General features: G+C 40.9%; 1 protein-coding gene across 5 annotated transcripts in view; it reads left to right on the top strand.

Annotated features, from left to right (window-relative positions):
* The window catches only part of MSRA (methionine sulfoxide reductase A), a 278,630-nt gene extending 256,195 nt beyond the window's left edge, over nucleotides 1-22,435 (top strand). For all 5 annotated transcript variants that reach the window (XM_062638576.1, XM_062638575.1, XM_062638574.1 and 2 more), the window contains one exon: nucleotides 21,998-22,435. In XM_062638576.1, coding sequence (XP_062494560.1) covers nucleotides 21,998-22,162 — 165 coding nt within the window. In that variant the 3' untranslated portion in view covers nucleotides 22,163-22,435. The remainder of the gene's footprint in view (nucleotides 1-21,997) is intronic.
* The last annotated feature ends 1,174 nt before the right edge of the window (nucleotides 22,436-23,609 follow it).

Below are 23,609 nucleotides of genomic sequence, written 5' to 3'. Positions count from 1 at the left end.
GTTTTATGTTTTGTCAAATTTCTTTAACAGTATCAGAATCTTTTATGGGAACTTGATTGCCTAGCAGCTAGACATCAGTTTCAGATCCAAAGGAATACTATTTCTGATTCTTGTCTTCTCCTGTCTTACTGGGCTGGAAGTGCAGAAGCAGTTAAATCTCTCTTCCCGTCTTGCACACACACATACACACACACGTAGCCTAACACACCACTTTATACGATGTGTCTGCTTGGCAACTTGTGAGAGTTTTGCTGGCGTGTGGGAGAGACCTGCAGGAGTCAAGTGCAGCATTAATGTAAGTTCCCAGTGGCTTAGAGGGAAGCTTATTACTGACCTGGCTTCTGCATCTTGTTCATTTACAGTAACACTTTAAATATTTAATCAATCTCTCATTCTTTCCTGTCATGGACCATTTTCCTTCAATTGATTCCTTTTTTTGGGGAGCAGTGATGGTTGGAATGCATTTATGTTAGTGGAATTCTATAAATTATACTCATTAAGAGGCCAGATACAACAAGCTGATGTGGAATTAGTCTAAGCTTCATATTGTATTTTTTACCCCAGGTTCTCAAAGCACTTCAGAAGCATTAACTAGTTAAAGGTGAAGAGCAAAGCTCTGCTGAAAGTTAAAATACCTCATTTTGTTCCCAGGAGCTGCTGCTTAGGAGTTGTTGCTGCAGAGGTAACAGGATTATCCTTTCTGTAACGCACAACTTACTCAGCTTCAGCCTTTCTGGGTTTCCTGTCAAGATGAGGGATGGGATGAATCTTAACTAGAGGGAAATAAGGTGGAAGGTTGCCATGAGAATCATCACTTTTTCCAGCAAAAAGGTGTATGGTCTTCTTGGTTGCATCTCGTGAGACTCCTCACCAGGTCAGGCAACGCTTGTTCAGTTCACAAGGTCGAGCAGTATCCTCATATTATACGATTAAGCCTTGAAGTATTTCTCCTGTATGTAGATATGTTGAAGATCTGTTTTACAGGTGGGTATGTAGAGACCCAGGCAGGGAAGGGGCCTGCCCCAACCTCTCATCTACAGACTTACACATCTTGTGTTGCATTTGTGGGATCACAAATTAATTTTCACCACACAGGATTTGACAACAACTTTTGGGGGCATGTTTATAATAAGGTCTATAAGCCTCGCTTTATAATCCTATGAAATAGGCATCAGACAGGATGTGCTTGTAAAGACAGCCATAGCAGGCACATTTACTTTACACAGCTCCTGAGTGTACTCAGGGGAATCATGAAAACAATATCACACCTTTGGGGTTGTACAGAGGTCTTAGAGTAGTTTGGCCTTGTTCTTGATGAACACAATATCACTTTATAAACCTTATAAAGAAAGAACTGTGGGGTATTTGCCTTTCACCAAGCCAGGCTCAGAGAAGATAATGAGAAAAACCTTCAGTAGCTGGAGGCAAACACTTTTAATGGGCAGGCAGAGGGGACTTACAGTAAATGTGCTTTGAGACAGGATAACAAAACTGACATTCAGAGCTGCTTCTGGGCCTGGCAAGTTCTTTGCCACTCCTGGTGAATGTGTAAATCACCTTGAAAATGTGTCATTTTCAAATCAAATTAAATCCCTTGCACACTTCCTTGATTGATACTGATTTTTATTTTATTGATCATACAAAAAATGGTTGTGTTTAAACTGTATTCCCATGTCATCTGGTTTTGTGCTGTCGATCTTAGATCTAAATGTGCTCAGTTAGCTGAAATAACAAAGTAAAAAAAAGCAACCCCAAACCTGTCCTGTTCCCTGGTAACTTAGCATGAAGTTTTATCCCACTGGTGTCACAAGTGTTTTTCTTCAAATCACAGTGATATAGTACAGAAGAAAGACATAGCCAGGTTCATGCTCTGTGGGAACAGGGTAGTTTCATGTAAAGGAATATTTTCTTTTCAACACAATACTTTGTAATACTATCCATTATTACTCAACTAAAATGATCAGCCTTTGAACTCAGATGCTAGTATTGCCTAATAACAAGGACCAGTATCTGTCCGATTGTATATATGCTATTACCATTTAAGCAAGCATTTGAGTAGCTGGCTCTGAATACCATTAAATTGCAAAGACAAATGCTGCTGTTGTCGTTATTGATGGTGTGTGTCCTTGATACAAGTGCTGTATCTCAAGGAGAGAAGTATTCATGCAATAGTCCACTGCTGACTTTCTTGGCACCCTTCATTTCAGTTGTTTGGTAAGTGGTGGAGTCTTTGAATGAAGATGCAACATTTCAATTATTCCTCTCTTTTCTTTCCTGAAAACTGTCAAGGGATAAGAGCTGTGATTGTAATTGAAAATATCCCTACAAAGCCTCAAAATTATTATGACTGAAATTAAAATCTTATTCTTTAACTACTATTAGGTTTCACCTTGAAAACCATAGCTGACTTTCAAAGAAGAGTTTCATGGCTAATAATAATAATCTTTGAGAATTTAGCAGATTTTGATCATTCCTTTCCTTATACAGTGTTAAAGAAATATCTAGGGAAGTCTTGGTCTTCTAACTGTAAATTTGATTTGCTTTGACCAGAGTCACCATTGGAAATTCTGGCACCTAACACAGGAATAAAGAAATGGTGGGATCTTCTGTCATGAATGGAGCATTATAGGCACCTCCGGATGGCAAGGCAAATTTTAGGAGGACTGAACTACTCTCTGGAGGTGGATAGCTGTTGACATGCATTGTGGAGTAGACCATTCTCCTAAGTTCAGGTTATGGAGGATGTCCTTAGAGTGTTGAGACATCTCTTGTAGAGAAGTTAGGTGGCATCTCATGCGCATGTTCTGCCTTTTTTTGATCTCCCTGTGGAAATTTCTTAATTTACAGGCATTAAAAAAAAAAAAAAGTCACAGCATTTAACAGCTGAAGCCTTCCAGAGATGCTGTGGGGTGTCATGCTGCCCTGACTGTGCATCTCCCATTGCCGCAGCGTGCTTTCCACTGACTCCAAAGCAACAGGGATGGTCCTCACCATCACAGATGATCTTTGCTCTTTGCAAATTTGGGAGCTGGCTTCTCCTGGGATTTTAAAGCAATGGCACCCCATGCAATGACGAGCAGCAAGCTGCCTGGCTAGAAGGCAAAAATGAAAAAATCATATCTTAAAGAGGGAAAGAAAGAAGAAGTTTGGACAGAGAGAGGAGAACAAGGGAGCTAATGGGATTTGAAATTGTTTGGGGCTGCTCAGACACGTTGGAGAGGGAGATGAGACAAGGAGCCTGATGGGAGGTACCTGGGTCTGGAGCCTAAAGAGCTTGGAGAGGGTCTGGCAGAGGAAAGGTTCAAAGGGAAATCAAAACCATTGATGATGTGAGGGAGAGGCATAGCCCAAACATAATTCCCATTGCTTAGCCCAAGTACTGTTTCTAACACCGCTAGCCAGCACAGCACCTGTTTAAAGGCTGACCCTTGGGCTACAATATATACAGCTACAGCATTTCAGGTTTGAGGTCCTATACACTATACCTCCTTATTTCCCAGTGAACACACAGCTTTAAATACAACAGCCATGTTAAACTCACCAGAACAAAATGCTTGATGCTAGATTTTGCCAGCCCAGCAAGCCAAGTGAACATCCACTTCTGCGGCATCAGGTATTAGAAAGGAGCAAGACATGCACACTTTTAGAGAAGAAAAAGAAATCAAGCTGCTTTCATGTGTTCTTTGTAATTATTTTCCCCCTGTTGTTCAGAATTCAAGTTAAAAAAATAAAAAAAAAAGGAAAAGAGAGGAAAAAAAAAAAGGGCTCTAACATTTACTGGCAGTAATCATTTCACCATCTGCTCAGACATGCTGCTTCCAGAACACACGTTCTCAGCTGCTGAGCAGTCAGCTCTCCGCTCCCCTTCCTTTCGGAGACAGGGATGCCAGCAGTTCCTAAACTGTAACAGCATGAACAAGGCTTTTTTTCTTTTTCTTTTTTTTTTTTCCTCCTCCTTTTTTCCCTTTCAGTCACTGGATTTTTTTTGAAAAGGCAGGAGAGTTTGGACTTTTCACCAGATTGTTTCAAAGACTGTGCTCTTCCCGATTTGACAGTTCTTCATCTGAGTTCGTGCGAGCGGTAAAAATGTGGAGAATACTAATATGTTAGTATTTCAGGGTACCCCAAGCAGGTTTGCTGGGTAGAAGAGATCCACTCGTGCTTGGGCTGCAAATTCAAAAATGAATTAACCCTGTGTTTCTTTAGTTGTATCTAGGGGAAGGCTTTCGTGGTTGGGTATTCTCATGCCTGGGCACAGACACGTTTGATTTCTGCTCTCACGTACTGTAATACTGAGCTCCGCGCACCTCCTTCTAATGGCTTCTTCCTGTTCTCTTCTGCATGCTAAACCAGCACTGGGCTGTTCAACATCCCAATCTTCTCTTTGACAGCCCGAACCAAGCAGTGAATTGCAGTGTATAAGACAGAGGGAGGTAAACCTTACTACCAAATGGGCTTTGTTGGCTAAAAGGAGCTAAGACAGCCAGAGTTACCCTCTCTGCATGCTCCTGAATCTTTGCCCTTTGGCTAGTGGTGTGCAGAAGCACTTAAGTAAATATATGACTAATTTAGAGGGCAGAGGGTAAAATTAATTAGCTCATCTTGTCCTTGAATATTTCTGTGTCACTGACTCCCTAATCTATGGCTCTTGCATTTTCTGTTGTTCTTTCTCATGGCAATAATAACCCGCGATCTCAGTTTGTATATTTGAATTCAAAATGGAAAAACACCCATCAGTGAAAGACCTTATTCAATTCTTCCACTGTATAACCAGCGCTTTACAAAGAAATGAGCCAGAGTGAATTCAGAGCCCATTAGGCATGTCCCAGGAGGCATGAATCTATATGCTTACAGATGTACTTACAGACATAAATCTGCATTAAGAAAAAAAATCCTGCTTGACCAAAGGTATTTGTTCTAAACCACACAATTTAAAGTGCAGCATTGAATGGAGAACTGACTCTGCAGGATGGCTTTGTGTGATTTTATGTATGTTTCATTGCACCAATATTAAATTTACTCCTTTACAAGCGGAAGAAATGTTATTTCTCTGTCAGCCTCACATACTTGTTTTTGTTTCCATATCCCAAGATGAATGGGTGTTTTCCCATCCAGAAATCAGGGATTTTTTTGATCAGCGTTTAATCCAACTGAACTGTAATGCAGATCACAGAGGTTGGAGCCTCAAAACCACTTTGGGAATATCCCTTGTTTCTCAAGACAGTGTCTGTGTTTGTGCATTAGCCTTAGTTGGTGCGTTATTTTCACCTTTGAGCATACTGTGACACTTAGTGTAGTTCTTTGCTGCCATTTGAGAAAATATCAGTCTCTGAGATTAAGTCGAACATGCCATTTATAAAAAGGTTATGTAAGCCAAATGTTTATCATTCTCATAGCACAGATGGTGACACAGGGCAAATCAGAAGATGGGCAGATAGGAAAAAGGGGTTGAAAGGACAAGAAACGGTGGCTGAAGAACCTAAGGAAGCAGGGAAAAGAGGAAAAGAGAAAAAGGGAAGCTATTTGGGCCTGAAAGAACTCCTAAATATCAGTGTCTATTGCAAATTCTCCCTGTCCAAGGGAAACACATCCATTGACTTCCTGGTGCTGTTACCTAGATGTAGACAGGAGCTTATTACAGTGCTATTATACCTCCCCCAATGATTATTAGATGTAGTACTGTGTGGTAAAGAGGAACAGGAAAATCCCCTGCAGTCTTGCTGACTTTAAGGCAAAAAGATCTTTTGTACCCTGGCATGAGCAGATTCTGGCCACTTCCATAAGGTGCATGGCTGTGTCACACAGGCTGTGTAAGACAAGCTCAGCTGTGGGGCACCAAGGCTGCACTCACTAGCTGAAGAAATTTAGACAGAAACCTAAAAGGGGCCTGCAAGAAAGCTGGAAGGGGGCATTTTACAAGGGCATGTTGGGATAGGACAAGGGGGAATGGCTGTAAACTGGAAAACAGGAGATTAGATTAGTTACAAGGAAGAAGTTCTTCCCTGTAAGGCTGATGAGGTCCTGGCACAGGTTGCCCAGAGAAGCTGTGGCTGCTCCAAGCCTGGAAGTGTTCAAGGCCAGGTTGGATGGTGCTTGGAGCAACCCACTCTAGTGGAAGGTGTCTGTGCCTGTGGCAAGGGGTTGGAACTGGACGAGCCTTAAGGTCCCTTCCAACCCAAACCATTCTGTGATTTTATAACAGTCTCTGCTTGGGAGTTTGGGAGAGAACAAACTGAATGACTTATTCCTTAACCATGGATTAAGGGCAGCAGATTTGAGACCATCCATAGTGTGCGGCATGGTGGGAGAGGCCATGGTGACTTGTGATCTTGGATATAACACTTGGAAGAGTATGGAAATCCTTTAATGTGTCCCTCCTGCCCACTTCTTGCTGCCTATACGGTAGGACCCCCATTGCTTCCCCTGGAGAAATGACAGCCTGGCAAGGTTGGCATCTGTTGGTACCTATAGCTTTGATCACAGCAAGCACTTGGACCAAGCCCCTTCATTTCCTTCTTGTAAAACCCTCAGAGGACCCACACTGAGATGGACGTAAAGAGGCAGCAAAAGGGAAGCAGTTGTTCTTGAAAGGAAGGAGTCGAGGGGTGTTGCTAACACTGTGATTCCTTGGAGCAATGTGTCCTGATGCAGCCTGCCATGCCAAGAGAGGCACTGAGCCATGCACAGCATCTCCAAATGATCTGTTAGCTTTCTCTGGGCTCTTGCTTCAAAAATAAAAGGAAAAGGCAGGGAAGAGGGCAGAGATCTTAATGGAAGCTGGGGAAGTGTTTTGGGGTGCGGTGGCAGGAGCCCCATCTTTTCTCTCTACTTGCCATAATAACCTAAATGAACAGTTTTGAGATTTCATAATGCTAGCCTCTTCCTAATTAGGACAAACTTAAAAAGGACCACTTGGCATCCTTCTTGGTGAGAGCCATGTGCTACCTGCAGCAGGCCAATTCCAAAATGAAACTGATTTTTCTCTTACCTACATTCTGCATTCAAGCAGCTGCTCCTAACAGGTGCTTGCTCTCTTCCTAGCAGATGGCTACAAAGAAATGGGTTTGTTGGCAGGTTTTACCACAAAGCAGCCTTCTTATCACACATATTGATGTGTATACAAACATACATGCGTGCTATCAGGCTTTCGGTTTAAAAACTGATTCTCCTTCTGATATGAGGTCAGTCATGCAGTGAGAGTGGTACGTACTTCTGTCTTTTGTTGCCTGGGTCTGAAGGCATTTGTGACTTAGCTGCCACATCAAAATCCTGGCAAACATTTGCCCATTAGTTCAACTCTTGTGCTGTAGCTAAAGGACCATGTGGTAGCAGGAATATGTAATGTTAGACTGCATACCTCCATATTTATCAGTACATCTTTAATAGTTTGACCTAACTTAAATAACAGAGAACTGGAAAGCCAGCAGGTTTTAAATGGGGACTACCCTGATGGTTTTCTTTGCTATTGTTAGGGTAGTATTAATAGAAAGGCAGAAAACAAATGATCTCTATCCTTAAATAAAACAACGAACTGAAAATTTACAGTTGAGGAAAGAGATAGCAATATATTTGAAGAAAAAAATATAACTGCATAGCTGATTTTATCACTTGGAAATGCACCCAGGTCTCTGAGTACTGAAATGTGTTCAGAACTGCCTTGGGGAAGTACACAGGGAGATCATTTGTTCTGTATTCATCACCTGAAGAGAGGCAGCTGTCAAACAAATCCTTACATCCCGTTTTGTTCTTGGCCTGTTAACTCTGATTCCTAATCCCAGATTTTGCCTGGTGAGGGCTGTAAATTCAACAAAATGGTGCAAAGCAATGCCAGATTCAGAGGACTGTGGCATCACCCAGAAGACCTTTCCTAGTTATATTTCTTACTGTGCAAGTAGCACCAGGAAGACCCAATACTTGCTCTGTTTTGCTGTTCATTTAAAGAAACATCCTGAGCCAAGAGAACCAGATGAGGATGACATCTGGCTATCAAACCTCTGCCAAGTCACTGCTGTTCTGTAGCTGGCAGGAAGATGTGCTGCAAATGCCAGGTTCTCGCTGAAATGTAAAGTGCATTCCCTGCATTTTCTTTGCTTCCTATCCATCCACAAACAGTTTGGTATTTTGTTTTACTAATGGCCAAATTCAGATCTCCTTTCCAGATGCATTAATGCATTTTGTCAGTGCTAGGAGGCTTATACATCAAGTGGAATTTGAAGTCCAAGACAGTCTTATATTTTCTAAGCTTACTGACAAATTAACTTGTTAACTGTGAATCTTGTTGAAACATCCAAGCCTCTCCTGTGGGGTATGTTTGTAGTGAGCACTGCTAATTACATATATGAGAGCAGTTTGTATCTAGACTCTTCCAGGAGTAGGTAAGAGCCTGGGGCAGATGGATAAGCTAAAGAAACTCTGGAGATCTCCTTCACTGCTATTTTTCTGTAAACATAAGGTGCCCCTTTTTAATAAGAAACCACTGTAGCTTGTGAAAAAAAGCACTGTAGCTTGTGAAAGAAAACTGTGGATTTAAAAGATAGATAGCTCACAAGGCCCCTGGTACACGCAGTTGCTCTCTCGTGCTCAGAAAAAGTCTGATCAGAGTTATGTAGAGGAAGCTCATTCAGAGACGGTGTGTGAAGGAGCTGAAGCTGTAGCAATTACCCCATTTCCTTATGAATGATCTTTGTTTTTACCCCTCCCCACATGCTGCCATACTCTCAGGGTTTTTGGCAGCTGCAGAGGGGCATGAAATAACTATGCCTGGCTTTGCAGCTCATGTTCTGGCCAAGTGCATTTTTTCCCTTCTTCTGATAAATTTGGTTTGCTGCAGGCACAAGTAACCAGTTTTCAAAACTGTACAAGTAATTGTATTAAATATTTGATGCACAGAGCTTGGGCTGTTGAAGTGAACTTGCATTGCAAAGGGTGGAGGTCTTATTTCTATTTCTCTAGTCAGCATCCAAAGTTTGACTTCTTTGCCACATATTTGCTTACTTAAGGAGTATCATTACGCTTTCAGTCCATGGGCTTGTAAGCAGATGCCATCTGCTTTTGAGGTTGCTCACACAAGAAGTGGATGTTAATGACCGAAGAATGACTCAGATCTTTTAGATTTTCTTTGGTGAACCAGCTTGCTATGAAAATGAAGTCTATGCCAAAATCCTCACCAGAGTCTGTAGATGGATAGTAATTAGAGTTTGCGCTTCCTAGATAGCTTTTGTGGTGCTGGTTTCAGAGGAATGTATGTTTGCATGTGGAACTATCAAGGTGATGCCAAGTGACACTGGATTTAGTAGCTTCTCTTTGATCCCAGCTATATCCATTTCCCTTTAATACTTTATCAGGTTAACAGGAACCTGGTTTGGTACATGGGCTGACTGCTGGGTTTTAATTCTGTTGCCTGATGCACATTCATGATATACTGGAGAGGCATCTTCTGTCCTTCAGATGCCACTCCGGTACCTTGCATACATGCAGCTCACTACAATAAAGAGAAAGCATATGGTTGACAGCATTACCCTGCCTTCTGCACTGAAATCAGTTGGTTTCAGCATCAGATAAGCCAACCCAAACCGATCTGTACGGAAATACTCCAGCATTGTACATGTTTATTCAAAAGGTGTTTTCAGCTACTGGCTCCAAAGTAGATCTCTCACAGAGCAAATTCAAACCATAACAATTTTTTTTTTAACTTCATCAAAAGTTTCCCTCTATCTGTGCCATAGCAATAAGTTAGAGTATTTTTGATTAAAATCAAATTTGATTGAAGAGTTGTCAGATATGGGGGGATCATTGCATTGAAAGGTACGTACAGATACCATAACTTGAATCACGTTCTGTGCAGCATAACTTCTTAACTTGGAGTATCGTTCTGAATATCTAACTAAATCTATGTATTTTTAGATTCTGCCCTTATCAATGATCATAATGCATCCTCCTGTGTAAATAATCTGTTTAACTCATGGAACTGTCATGGCAGTATGGGCTGTTTGTACCTACACAAAAAATAAATTGCTTGATATTATCCCAGTACTTGAGGGTAAAACTTTTTTTTTTTTCCCAAGAAAAGATAGCAAATAGCTAATTCAGGTTTCCAAAAGCATGTGTACTAGTATCATTACTCAGAAGCTTAACCAACCTGAAAGCAAATGCTAAATGATCCGGATCTTAGCCTTATTAAGCTCTCATGTTTTCTACCACTTAAAAGCCTATCAAAAACCTAAAGATCTGGGTAAATGAGATTTTCTGGAAGGCAAGCTTTAAAGTTTACCTCCTTCTCTTTTCAAACAGGAAGGCAATGCCTCTATTTACATGCCGTTTCTGGAACTCAAATGGAGCGAATACATCACTGCTGCAGTGTTTCATGGAACATCCTTTGTTTATTCACACTGTGCCACTTTTAAACTTCAGATGTAAACAACAAAGGCTTCTTTGTATTTCACACTATCTCATACTCACTACCTTCTGAAGTCCAAAGCCAAAACACTGTGGAATTTTGCCCTCCTCACACTTTCTTCTGCTTGTCGGATGCGTTCTTGCAGCCTTTTCTATTTATAGTAGCTGGAAAACTACTTATCCTCTGATTAAAACATGCTCTGTTTATTTCCTCTTGACTTCTCAGTCCTTGGTATTGCTAGAATTGTATTCTCTAGTAACCATTTCAAAAATAATTTTAGTAGTAATTATGCATTTGTCATCCTGAAAGTTCCAAATTGCTTGAAGTGGTCAACCTCTCCGTGATCTGTTACACATATAAAAAATGCAGAAAATATTCCACCAAACTCAGTTGGTCAGACAGAAAAGTTAGAAAGACCCCAGCTAGAAATGCAGCAGCTGTCTGACGGCACACTCTTTAGCACGGAGAAGTACGGATTCCATTTCAAACCAAAGTGGGTGTTTTAGTAGGAATTTTCACAGAACTTTAGCTGCACTGATCCTTGAGATCTGCTGCTGGCAAGTCCCTCCTGCCTTTCTCACCATGAAGAAGGACCTCAGTTTATGTTTCATTTGACATGCAATGGGCCAGGCTGTGAATGGTGTCTGCATCAATCTCATGCTGGATCTTTACCTTCTCTATTTATTGATGCCTGGGGGAGGTAGCCAAGGCTCTTTGCTTCTCTTATACCATTCTGTGCTTATCTTGTGCGAAAGACAAGGACAGACTACCCAGGCATTTTTGAACGCTGTGCTGTGTCGCATACTTTCCTTGCTATATCTGTAGTATAAATGAAATCGTACTTTTAAACAAAACCAGAGTAATATGGTGTTCATTTTTTCATTTCCAAAGGACATCCTTTAGCACCCCATCTCCTTAAGCTGCACTTGAGCACAAGACGTTTCTTATGAGCTCATCCATTGAATACTGTGTTCAGTTTTGGGACCTTCACTACAACACAGACACTGAGGTGCCTGAGCAAGTCCAGAGAATGGCAGTAAAGCTGATGAAGCCAGGTTCGATGGGACTTTGAGCAACCTGGTCTAGTGGAAGGTGTCCCTGTCTGTCTGTGACAGGGGGGTAGAACCGGATGAGCTTTAAGGTCCCTTCCAACCAATACCATTCTATGATTCTCTGGTGATATGATTCTATGAAGGTCTGGAACACAAGTATCCAGAGGAGAGACTGAGGGAACTGGGGATGTTTAGCCTGGGAAAAATGAGATTCAGGGGAGACCTTGTCACTCTCTACAAGTACCTGAAAGGAGGTTGTAGCGGGGTGATGGCCAGTCTCTTCTCCAAGTAACAAGCAATAGAACATAAAGAAATGGCCTCAAGTTGACCCAGGGGAGGTTTAGATTGGATATTAGGAAAAATTTCTTCCCCAAAAGGTGTGTCCAGCACTGGAACTGGAAACCCATGGGAGTGGTGAAGTCATCGTCCCTGGAGGTATCTAAAAGAGGTGTAGATGTGGCATTTAAGGACATGGTTTAGTGGTGGACATGGAAATGCTTGATTAATGGTTGGACTTGATCATTAAAGTCTTTTCCAACATAAATGATTCTATGACTCTGGGTATTTAAGGTATAGCATAACCAATAATTCTGCTGTAAATTGTTAGGAGTGTTAGGCCCCTGTTTCATCCCTCTGAGATCTTTTCTTATATAAGGAAACAGCAATATAGACTGAAAAGATTTCAAAGGTGACAGCATTTTTTGTTTAGTAGGTGTCTAGAGGTTAAGTGTTCAAGGTGAGTAATTCTCCACTCCAGTGTACACTCTTGTAGCTGCATGAAAGTTTGGTTAACAAACAGTATTGACAAAATCCCTTTGGCCTCAGTATGTCCAGAGTTTCCCTTGAGGTCTCAGACTACCTAGGGGCTCTGAGGCACATTATATCATGACTTTCTTAATATTTGTGCTAATGGTAGCAAGTAGAGCCTGCCACTTCAGTCAGGCTCCTTGTTGTGCCAAGTGGCTCATGTATGGCCGTTGTAAAAATCAGCGAATGCCCTGCAGAGTGGGAATAAAAAAGGAAGAGTAGCATTAGTGCCATTTTAAAGAATAAGAAATAAAAGCAGAAAGAGAGATTGGGAATACTTGTTTTGCTGAAAGTCACCAGAACCGTCAGAGACCAGCTGGGTGATAGTACTGCTGCTCTAGGAAGTAGGCTCAGAGCTTTCACCACAAACAACTCTGTCTTCTGAAGATGGTGGACAGCACAGTGCAAATCATCTCCCAGCTTTTTGGGAATGAGATGGTTTAGGATCTACCCAATAATGGCCATGAGAGGCTGAAAAGAAGGACAGAGCTTGTTGGGGCAAGATAAGTGTCAGAGATGACAGGTTGCCCAACAATTTCCATTATAAGTATCTTCATTCAGATATTCCAGTATACCAATTTTTTATGATTTCAGAAGTAAATATTCGTGCTTGGTCTCTGTCTGAAAGTCTTTTCCTGAAATCACAACAGAAATAATTTATGGATTTTTTTCAGGATGAGTATAGGAAAACATAAATTGTTTATTCCTCTTAAAAATGCACATATTTTCCTGAGAAACTGTCATGCTTATATATTGTGGAAGTGATATAAATCCAGTGTGGACTACAGTAAGAAAAATAAAATTATGTCAGTGTAACAGTAGAGCTGAACTGAGCCCTCTTCGTTAAATATGTGAAATTGACATTCTTACTTCTACATTGCATCTCCCTGAACGAAAAATAATTGGAGTGACTTCCAAGTATTGCAAAAGATATGTACACAAGGGAGTACCTTGCATCGCACAAGCTAGTCTGCATTTTGCTACAAAGCATTGTTCAGAGGTAACAGAGCTAATGGATGTGGTAGAGTCTTGTCAACACAGTATTTATATGTGGAGTGTTTTCTTCTGCTCACAGGCAGCATGATTTGCCTCATCTTACCATTTCACTGCTTATGGACCCAAGTTAGCACCTCAGAGTCGTTCAGGTCTGCATCATGTGGAGAAACACACGGTGAGGCACTGAAACAGGTTGCCCAAGGAAGCTGTGAATGCCCCATCCCTGGCAGTGTTCAAGGCCAGGTTGGACAGAGCCTTGGGTGACATGGTCAGTGGAAGGTGTCCCTGCCCGTGATAGGGGGTTGGAACTGGATGATCTTCAGGTCCTTTAAAACCCAAATTATTCTATGATACATACCAGTTCTGGTCTGCAACAACTTGGAAGATTCTGCACTAAGCTTCATTGCTCCATATGTGGGTTGTTATCAGTGGCCCCATCTCAGTTTGGACCTGGCCATTTTTCATTTCAGGAATATGAGAGTAATGGATGAGTGCTTAGTGAAGAACAGACTGCTGTCTCAAACCACGGATAGATTTTAGCTTTAGATCACTGAAAGTCAGAACAGGGCATATCTTTTCTTAGCCATCATAAATTATCCATGCAGGATGTACAGTAAAAGGCTGTTTGGCTGCCTTAAAGTTGGCTGCACAAACAGAATTTCCATCTCTTTCAATGGCCCCTTCAACACCTAATTAGTTCCCAGATGCTAGTTGAGCAAGATGTCTTTTATCTTTGCTAATGTTATCTTCCTATACCTCCTAAATGCTCCCTGGTGCCATTCTTCACTTTCATCTCTCTTCCCTCAAGAGAAGGCAGGATGGGTGTTCAGGAAGCTCTACTCTGAAGGTCAAGCTTGTAAAGACTGTGGGTCAAGTTGATCCTATTATACCAGTCAGTATCAGGGGCAAAAGCTTTGAATCCAGAATTAGATTGATATGATGGAAAGCAGGATACAACTTCCTTTCTATGCATGTTCATACGATCAGTATCTAAAAGGAAAAAATAGAATTGCAGATTTTATTTTGCTGTCAGTTCTATTAAATACACCTTAGGACAAATTCAATGTTCATCTTTTCCCATTGCTAGAAGGTACAAAGAGGTCTGTCTGTATAAATCTGTCATTTCAACTGGCATAGCTGATTGTTGTGGGCAACAAGGAAGTACACTCAGATGTAAAATAGTAGGAAATATCAGACTAACTGCACTCCTGATCCTTCCTGGGCCCTCTGAGCATAACCACTTGGGGCCTCAGATATGTTAATAGCTAGGCTATTGGCCAACTGTAATTTACCTTGGCAGGTCTGATTTATATCCAAGCCCAGTAATTCTTTCCCCTCTGGCAGGAAGGAGTGACCAAACAGCCTCTTTCAAGCTAAGTATTTAAGAGAAAAGCATTTCAGAATAAACAGATCTTCAAACCAATGGAACAAACTATGTGTATATGTTCAGCTTTCCCTTAAGGCTCATGAAGCTGTGTCTCTAGTTAGGTTCAGTTTACTCGATTCATGTGATGTGCTCTGTTGCATGTGTGGGTTTTGTCAATAGGCAGAAGCTCTGAGAAAGTTATGCAGTTTTATACATGAGAATAAAAATTCTTCAGCTTAGATTTTGCACCACCATCTTTTAAGTTTCTGTTGTACTTCCTTCTTATCTGCATTTTCTCTGTGCCACACTGGAAGAATGCACTTTCATGAACAATTCCAGCAGGCCCGTGTAACACCATTTCTCCTCTTTGATTAGGTTATGTGTAGTCCCTGCAGGATATTTGTGTCTTCAGATTTATAATGTAGTCACATAGCAGCTTGTTTTCTACCACAGCAAAGACCAAAGAAAGCTCTAAAGTCAGTGGGTTTCACCATTTCTGCTCTTAGATCCATATGCCCACACTATGAAGGATGCAGAATTTATACCAACATAATTCCATCATTCCCAGTTTCAATTTCGCCCAGTTTGCGGAAGGCATGCTGCAAAGTGAGTTCTGAAACTTGATAGCTTCCTTGCAAGGATATTAATAATACTTAGAAATTATATAGCACTCCAAAATTGTGTGCAGGCATTAGCTAATTATGTAGTACTCCAAAGCCCAGGGCAAAACATTAGCTAATCAATTCTTGCAATATCTATCAAATATATCAATATCATTGAATCCCCTGTGCAGTGAGGTAATTGGAAACAGAACAACGTGGAGTTCTGTCCCAGGCCATGCTGCTGCCCAGTGCAGTAGCTGGGGTTGGACTTAAATGACTTGCCAGCCACTGCTCCCACTTTTTCCTTGTCAGGATCCTTCTTCTTGTCATAAACACACAATTTCCAAAAGAGGTCACCTACATGAATGCGAATGGAGATTTTACCAACACACATGATTTCAGCCCATTCCAGGGCTTTGTACAGGTCACTGTCCTCAAGCAGTTTGGAAAAGCCAGAATCAGTAAGTGACATAGAGAAGTGTTCAGAGAAGACTAGATGCCACACACAAATGGGATTTTAATATTTGCTAAAATAACAGTTGAGTGTTTCCCAGTGAGATGCTCCAGCCATCTGAAGGCAGCACAAAGGAGGCAATTTAAAATAATATATCATTGAGTTTTGATACTGCCGAGCAGGTGGTCTTGCAGGAAAGGAGAGGCATATCTATATGACACTTTGCAAATGAAGGAGAAAATGGAACATTCTTAATTGCACGTTATTAAGGCCTCACGCTATTCATTGTGTTAGTTCCTCTGGACCAAAGTTAGGTACTCTGGACCAAGTGAGCATGGATTGATGAATTTCTGCTCCCAAGCCTGCCAGCAACTGCTCTACCAACTTGGCAAAGTCAGTTAATGTGTTTTCCAGTTAAAAATATCACAGTAATCATGCATCTAGGATGTACATATAATCCCATCCTACAGAGGATCAAGCCTGTGGTATTTTCAATATCAGTGATTTTAGGGGGGGCATTTGAAATGCAGTATCTTCATGTAGCTTGCTAAGACATGAGACAAACTGGAAATTGCAGCAGCCAGAGTACAGGCTGTAAACTTGCTTTTAAAATGTGTATTTGAGCAATACAGATGATGCTATTTTTATTAAAAGCCACAAAATGCTTGGAGCAAATTAATACTCTGCTACTTTACTAATGACTCTGCTCCGAAAATTAAATTGTTGTATTTACCAAAAACCAATTTTAAAGCCTTTTTTTTTTTGGTCAGATTTTGAAGTGAGTTTGACCCCTTCTCTAAACTTGCATGAATCATGTATTTTTAGCACAACATATCAAAGCGTTAGTGGCTTCCAGCCTGTTTCTACAAATATTTGGGGGCACAAGGGAATCATGCTTTTCTGTCACTGTTCATTCCGAATTCTTAGGGCACTTTACAAATATTAGCTAATTCCATCTGAATATAAACAAGGAGCCAAACACCTTGAATATGTTTTTGCCATGCTGTAATGTCGAATGATGAAATATTTTGACATACTTTGGTTCAATATAATCAGATGGCTACAAAAAGCTGAAGCAGCAATTACTGTCAGTTCAGAGGGCAGTAGCAAATCAAAGTGAAGAAGTATCACATGCTAGAATTGCTTGGGAGTAAGTGAATAGCAGCCTTCTGAGGTTACACTGGTTTGGTTTATTCCTTGGCAGCCTACCATATAATCTCCCCTGCTGAGGACAGCATTTCGTATCACCTAGCATAACTGAAGTGAATTGGTGCTGGTGGAACAAACCAATTTCAGTAACACACAGAACTCTGCTGTGTTCCAGCAACCCAGTACATAGCCTTGAAGTTAGAAAGTGAAAACATCTATGGGATGATACCGTCTCTAAATGGCTAGACCATCCCTTAAAATCTTTCTAGCTGCATCTACATGCTATGGGACCCCCTCGCTACAGCAGAGATGGAGCTAGTAGCACTAGCTACTTAATGGCCCAGTATCTGTAGTGAAAGTGCTCTAAACAGAATCTTGGTGCACATCTCCAGTCTTGGTGCCACCAGAAGGAAAACTACTTCTTGCCAGTATGTGCTGCGCAAGTCCAAATATAGATGCAAATCTGCATCTAAAATAATTGCTCCAGTTCACTAATTAACTAATATGTTTTCCTTAGGATAGCTGAGCATTTTAAGAATCAGTTCTGGAGACAAAGCATCTGCAAAGCTCGAGCTGACCATGAAGGACTTGACACAATTAATACCAGAGCAGAAAGCTATGTAATTCCTGAAGTCTGTGTCCTCAGCTGAGGAATTTGGGGGGTTCCCCACAGCAGGTAATAGTTGCAATTTTAAGGACCTGCCTCAAGTTCAAGCTATAGCAAAAGAAGTTCAGAGCAAATCACTGAAATTAACAGTGGAGGTCAGTGCAATCAGGTTGAGGTCAGCTTTAGGTATGAATAGAAATAAAATTGGCAATTGCTTGCACACGAGCATCACGGATAAGCTGTCATTTAAATTGGAATTTAAAAGTGGGTTGCTTCTGTGCTTAACATATCTTCAAGATGATCCAGCAGAATTATAGGCAAGTTAGGTCTGATGTTTTATGCTGCAGATTGCTTGAGTTATCAGAAGTTAGCAGACACACATAGAATACATGTTTCAGAGAAGAGCTGATGTGAGCAGAGAAAATTCATGTCTTGCACACATAATATAGTCTTTTGAAGAGACTGGGTGCATAAAAGCAAGCCAGGCACTAGAATAAGAGGAAAGTTTCTCTTCTGAATGAATACCTGGTTATAGATAGGAAATAAAAGACACAAATAACTGGGCAGTTTTTGCAGTGAAGGGAGATTACCAGTTACTGCCTTCAGAACCTGTACAATTCAATATGCTCATAAAAGAGCTGGAAAAGGGAGACAGACATCAGTGACATGCCCAAGTCTGCTGATGGTATAGAGATATTCCAGGTAAGCAAAAGTAGACGTGGATACATAAAGTTGGAGAAGAATCCGACAGTATCAAACGTCTGGGCAATAAGATAGCTGCTGAAATTCCATGTCGATAAAAGTCAAGTGCAGACACAACGATAGGGTTTAAATTAGCCCGCGAAAGAGGTTCTGGCGTCATTGCAGATGGTTCTTTGAAAACGTCTGCTCAGTGCTCAGCAGAGGTCAGAAAGGCAAGTGGAATGCTAAGAATTGCTGGGAAAGAGATAGAGAATAAAAGAGAAAATGTAAGTACACCACTGAATAAATCTGTGGAGATCTTGAATAGAGTGCAATTCCAGTCACCCCATCTCAATGCAGCAGTAAAATAGAAGTAGAAGAGATGCAGGAAAGGGTGAGAGGGCTGACCTGAGCTGTGAAGCAGGGAGTCTAAGCCTGTGCAGCTTGCTGAAGAAATGAATGAGCAGGATTAAAACAGAGGTGTAAAATCAAGATCACTATGGAAAGAGTGAATAAGGCATTGTTTTTTGCAGTGAAGGATGTAATGACATGGTCAGGCAAGAAGTTTAAAGCAAACAACAGGAAAAAACTTTCACAGGCTATAACAAATTAGGAAACTCACCAAACACAATATATTTTACATGCTAAAAGCAGAGGGTTTTTAAAACGGTAGCAGTACTGAGGTTCTCAGTGCTGGCTTCAACATCTTCTTGCTCTAGCACCTATCCAAACAGACCAAGCTGGTCATGTCTCCTCTGCCCTCTACACCTGAGTGAGATTTGGCTTCTGGTTTGGTTTGGCCTCTCACCAGTAGAACCTTCCAGGTGTTTTGGACTGGATCATGATCAGCTAAAGATCATTGTGATCTTCTGGTATGATCTCTCCTATGACAAAAGCCACACAAGTCCCTTGAATGAATTAATGAATTAATTCTCTGAAATGCAGTGGAATATTGGGGGAAAAAGATCAAAAAGTGCCTAAAAAATATCCTCACTGAGTAAAAGGTCCCAAGGGTTAATTACACTGTCTTTTATTTGGTTCTTCCTATTTCTGTATGCAAAAGCTGCGGTAGCACTTTTGGCTGCAGCATGAAAATGGGAGGTCACATTGGATGGCTCAAGAATTTTAAGCCGGACTAAAAAGGACTAAATGCTAGAACAGGAGTATCATCAAATTATATCTGCCTTGGCAGCAGGAAATCAATCAAGAATGGGCTGATTTACACCTGCCGGCACCAGCACATCATGAATTTCATCATCTTTCCTAGTGATGTTTTTATCTTTGCATCGACACAGTCAGTGCAAGAAAAATATTTTCCCATTTAAAATCAAAACAGTCAAGGTAGTGTTTGGCAGAGTGTTGGAGCCTGGGGTTCCTGCTGCTTCTGACAACAGTGCTGGTATCTTTTGCTAATGACCAAAGTGCAATATAATGAGTTGTCTTGGGCTTCTGCTTTATTCAGCGTGCAGTGTTTTAATAGGCTGTTAGTATTTCTGAGAGGGATAAATGATGTTTATGCCCTCTTGTGGTATGTTATTGAACAGAATGGATTTTCTAACTGACAAAATTAGGCCAGTGATGGAAAGTCCCAGGTAAAAACCTGTAACGAATACTGTTTTGCACAGTAGAAAAATATCTATCCCTCTAGCATGACACAGTTAAGGCAGGGGGAAGCCAATTTTACATACATTTACAGCTGCAAGTACATGAGTGATGCCCACGATGACAGAGTTTGTGCCATCTTTCTGGAGTGAGGATAATTTTAAAAGTGCTTTTCTTTGCTAGGAAGTTTAGAAAGTGAAATGCTGCTTTCTAAAAGCAGTTGTGTTGATACTTTGTGTTAGTTCCTGCCAATGAGATGTGGTATATACACATACATATATTCACATTTTTTATCTTCTTTGCTCACACATCTGATTCCTTTGGTAAATAATCTGATTCCCTTGGGAAAAAGCCTGTCCCAAAGATGAAAAACACTGTTTGTGTTTTTCATGTAATTGTGTTTTATGTGTAGTTTTAGAGGGGGAAATAAGACCAGATTCCTGTGAAACTTGTCTTGTTATGCTGTTGTGTTCACATACAATGAATTAACTAGTCAACATCTTCCTAACCTGAGCTGAGAATTTAGGGGCTCCCCAGACATGTCAGTCATGGGTTTTGTGCCAATCTTATTGTTTCATTCCTGACTGAAAACTGAATACAGCAAAATGTAACCTTCAGGCAGTGAAATTACTAGAATAAATCAGACTAATGCTCTATAAAGTCCAGCAACTGGTGTCAGGCTCTGGTCAGTACTTAGATGTGCTGAGGCAGGGTCTAAAAAACTCTGTTGTAGGAAATCTGAAGGCCTTTTGGTCCCAAATAATCACCTATTATTTAAGTGTTAGCTAATGCTGTGAGGAAGCATTGCTTCCATTACATGTCATCTTTCTCTCTGGCCAGCCCCCAAGTCTATAGAAGACTGCTATAAAGATGAAGGGAACGATTTCTTTTCCACATCGACATCCATTCATCATGGATGTGGTTTCCACATCATCATGGATGTGGAAACCACAACAGTGGGTTTAAATGACAGCAGTGGACTTAATTGGGCTGGGCTTTAGGAGAAACTCTCTACAGGATTGTAAATATTGGAATGGGCTCCTCAAGGAAACTGAACCATCTCCATCTCCAAAGAACTTTCAGAAGCAGTTAAATAAAAGTTTGCTGAAAATAAGGTGGATATTAGTTGTTGTACCATGATGAAAGAAGTTGGACTTGATGTCTTAAAATAGATCTACTAGCTCTGTTTTTGTGAGTCTGTGTGATGATTTCCTTTTATTTGATTTTTTTATTAGTATGATGACAGAACACATATTTATCTGGTAATCTTAAATGCTGATGCTTTGTTCTTAGTGTTGGTCTTGCTGTCAAGTCTGATTGATAGCAAGGCAATTCTGTCTACATCCAGTACTTTAGAAGTATGCTTTTCAACAGTAGTCTGACATCAGTTACAGTGTTTATTAGGTTATTGTGGACTTCAGTGAGCACAAGTTATGTCCCCACTGAGATGAGAATTCACTTCAAAATGTTGGTGCTTACCAGTTTCCTTAGAAAAGGACAATTCAATAGGTAAAACGTCATGGCAAGTCATGTTAAAATGAAATTCCCTCCATCAGAAACCTTTCAGGAGTTTCAAATTCAGTTAGGGGATATCAGAAAGAAATTAGAGTCTAAAATCCCCACCTAATCTTTTCAAAGTGGTTATTGCTTCTGGTCCACATATTGGCAAATCTTCCAGGAATAAGCCATTATTTGCCTTAAAAATACCTTTCTGGTCATGATGGAACTGTTCTTTTTGAAGAATGGATTTGTAGAAACTCCATGAAGAAGAACCCAGATGCTCTTATTTCTTTATGACATCAGTGAGGCCAAAATTTCACCCAGAGAGTCTTCTTGGCATAAGGATATTTGGGGTGGACAGCATATTTCAAAGCTAAGGCACCTGCCTGGTGAAGTTCTGAGACGCTGCAAGGCCACTGGCCAGGGTTGATAGAAGCGTGCTCTGCTGCCTTTCACATTTGTTCACTTTTGTTGATGGCACCACATCCCTGCCTGGCGTGATTCATAAAGAGGAGAGAACAAATGTGTGGCCATGGCAAATTAACAAATGAGCCATTAAAGCAGGAGGGTGCTCTACCTCTTCTCACCAATGCCTGCTTTGGTGCCCACAATGTCTCCTAGCAAAACAACATGAGAGCAAGGATAAAGGGTTTTCAGAGATGCACTGCAAATGTGGTCCAAGTGCTGAGAAATCTCTGTGGCTCCTGCTGAGAGAAAACCTAACATCATTCATCAGCAGAGTAGAGAGCAAACCACTAATGGCTTTCCATCATATTTCTTGACAGGTATTGACAGGGGGCGGTTTTGGTCCCATCACAACAGAAATCCGGGAGGCTCCAGAGTTTTATTACGCTGAAGATTACCATCAGCAGTACCTCAGTAAGAACCCTGGCGGATACTGCGGCCTCGGGGGAACAGGGCTTTCCTGCCCTATTGGGATCAAGAAATAGCTTGTGCTTACTCCACTGCTTCTGCTTTGCTTTAGGGAATCTGAAAAAACACCGGCAACCCTGATAGATATAGCATGCCTGCATCATTAGTGCATAAAGATTTGGGAACTTGTTGGGGCGGCTTTCCATAATCTGAGCAGTTTCCCATTCACCAACATCATTAAATGCCAAAGCAGAGGCAGAAATTGCACCTGTTGGCAAATGCAGCTTCTTGCTCCATGCAGCTCATGGGTTTTCCTTGCAATGTTGTAATCTGGAGAGAAATTACTAAAAGTTTGGCTCAAAATGCTGTTAAAAAGATGAATTGGGATGTTATGGCACCTACTAAATGCTTTGCATAGCTAAGGCCTTCGGATATGTTTATTTGCTTGGGTTAATAAATTTGCTTATGTTATGAGAGCTTTGACATGGAGACATGGCTGGGCTCATCTTAACTATCACAAACCTGTAATCTGATGTCTTTGAGATCAGTGATTCTCTCACAATTAAATTTTCACAACATGTAATACCACCTATACTGCCTGTTTTCTGAAACAATTTTAGTAAGAAAAAGTAAAAATTGTAATATTCTTCCAAAAAGTGTATAAACACAAAAATAAACCTTTTTTTTTTCATTTCCTGCACTACAATAAATTACAAAAAAGAGAACAGAAAAATGTTGTCTGTGGTGTGTTCCATGGCTCTTAAGTACATATCAGGGTAGATCTAAATGAAAGTATCAAATATTATAAAAGGCTGCAGCCTGCTAATCAAACACCAGGGCTTTTAAATCTGTATTATCATGCATGACAGTTCAGAGGAGTAGCATCGGTACTGGCCACACTGTAACATAATTATTCCTGTGATTAATTATTTGTACTTCAATAGCTTGTGGAGCCCCACCAAGACCAGAGCTCATTACAGCAATTGCTGTGCAAACATAATGTCAGGCAGTCTCTGCTCCAGTGAGTGGATAGTCAAAATAGAAGGACAGCCAGAAAGAGGAAAAATAATCATCTTATTCATGGGGCTCCCAGAGTGGAGACTAAAAGCTACAGCCAATGGATGTAGAGAATACAGGAGTTAATCTGTATTGTTATGGGATCCAGTGGGTTATATGTATCCCATGGCAGAGAGTGGAATCTAGATGATCTTTAAAGTCCCTTTCAACCCAAACCGTTCTATGTTTCTATGGTATATATGTTATGGAGTATCCTAGGACAAATAGCTTCAGTAGGAAGGATGCGGATGGGTTTGTCCTACCCATCCCAACATGCTGCTTGCAATACTTAGAGCAGTGAGAGGTGTGGGCTTGAGCTTCTCATATGTTTCCCGTTTTGGAGACTGTCTTCATCACTAAGTACATGTGTGTCCTCTTGCAGATGTGCTTTTTTCAGGGAAAGCTTGTAAAAGCCTGCCTTGGTATGTCAATTCTGGGCAGCAGAGCACATAAAGCCATTTCTGAGGG

This window comes from Pezoporus occidentalis, unplaced genomic scaffold, assembly GCF_034315485.1.
Source record: "Pezoporus occidentalis ecotype Australia unplaced genomic scaffold, CSIRO_AGI_Poc_V1 ctg57, whole genome shotgun sequence".
Lineage (NCBI taxonomy): Eukaryota > Metazoa > Chordata > Aves > Psittaciformes > Psittacidae > Pezoporus > Pezoporus occidentalis.
The sequence above is the reverse complement of the archived record's forward strand: the minus strand, read 5'-3'. Positions and strand labels throughout refer to the sequence as shown.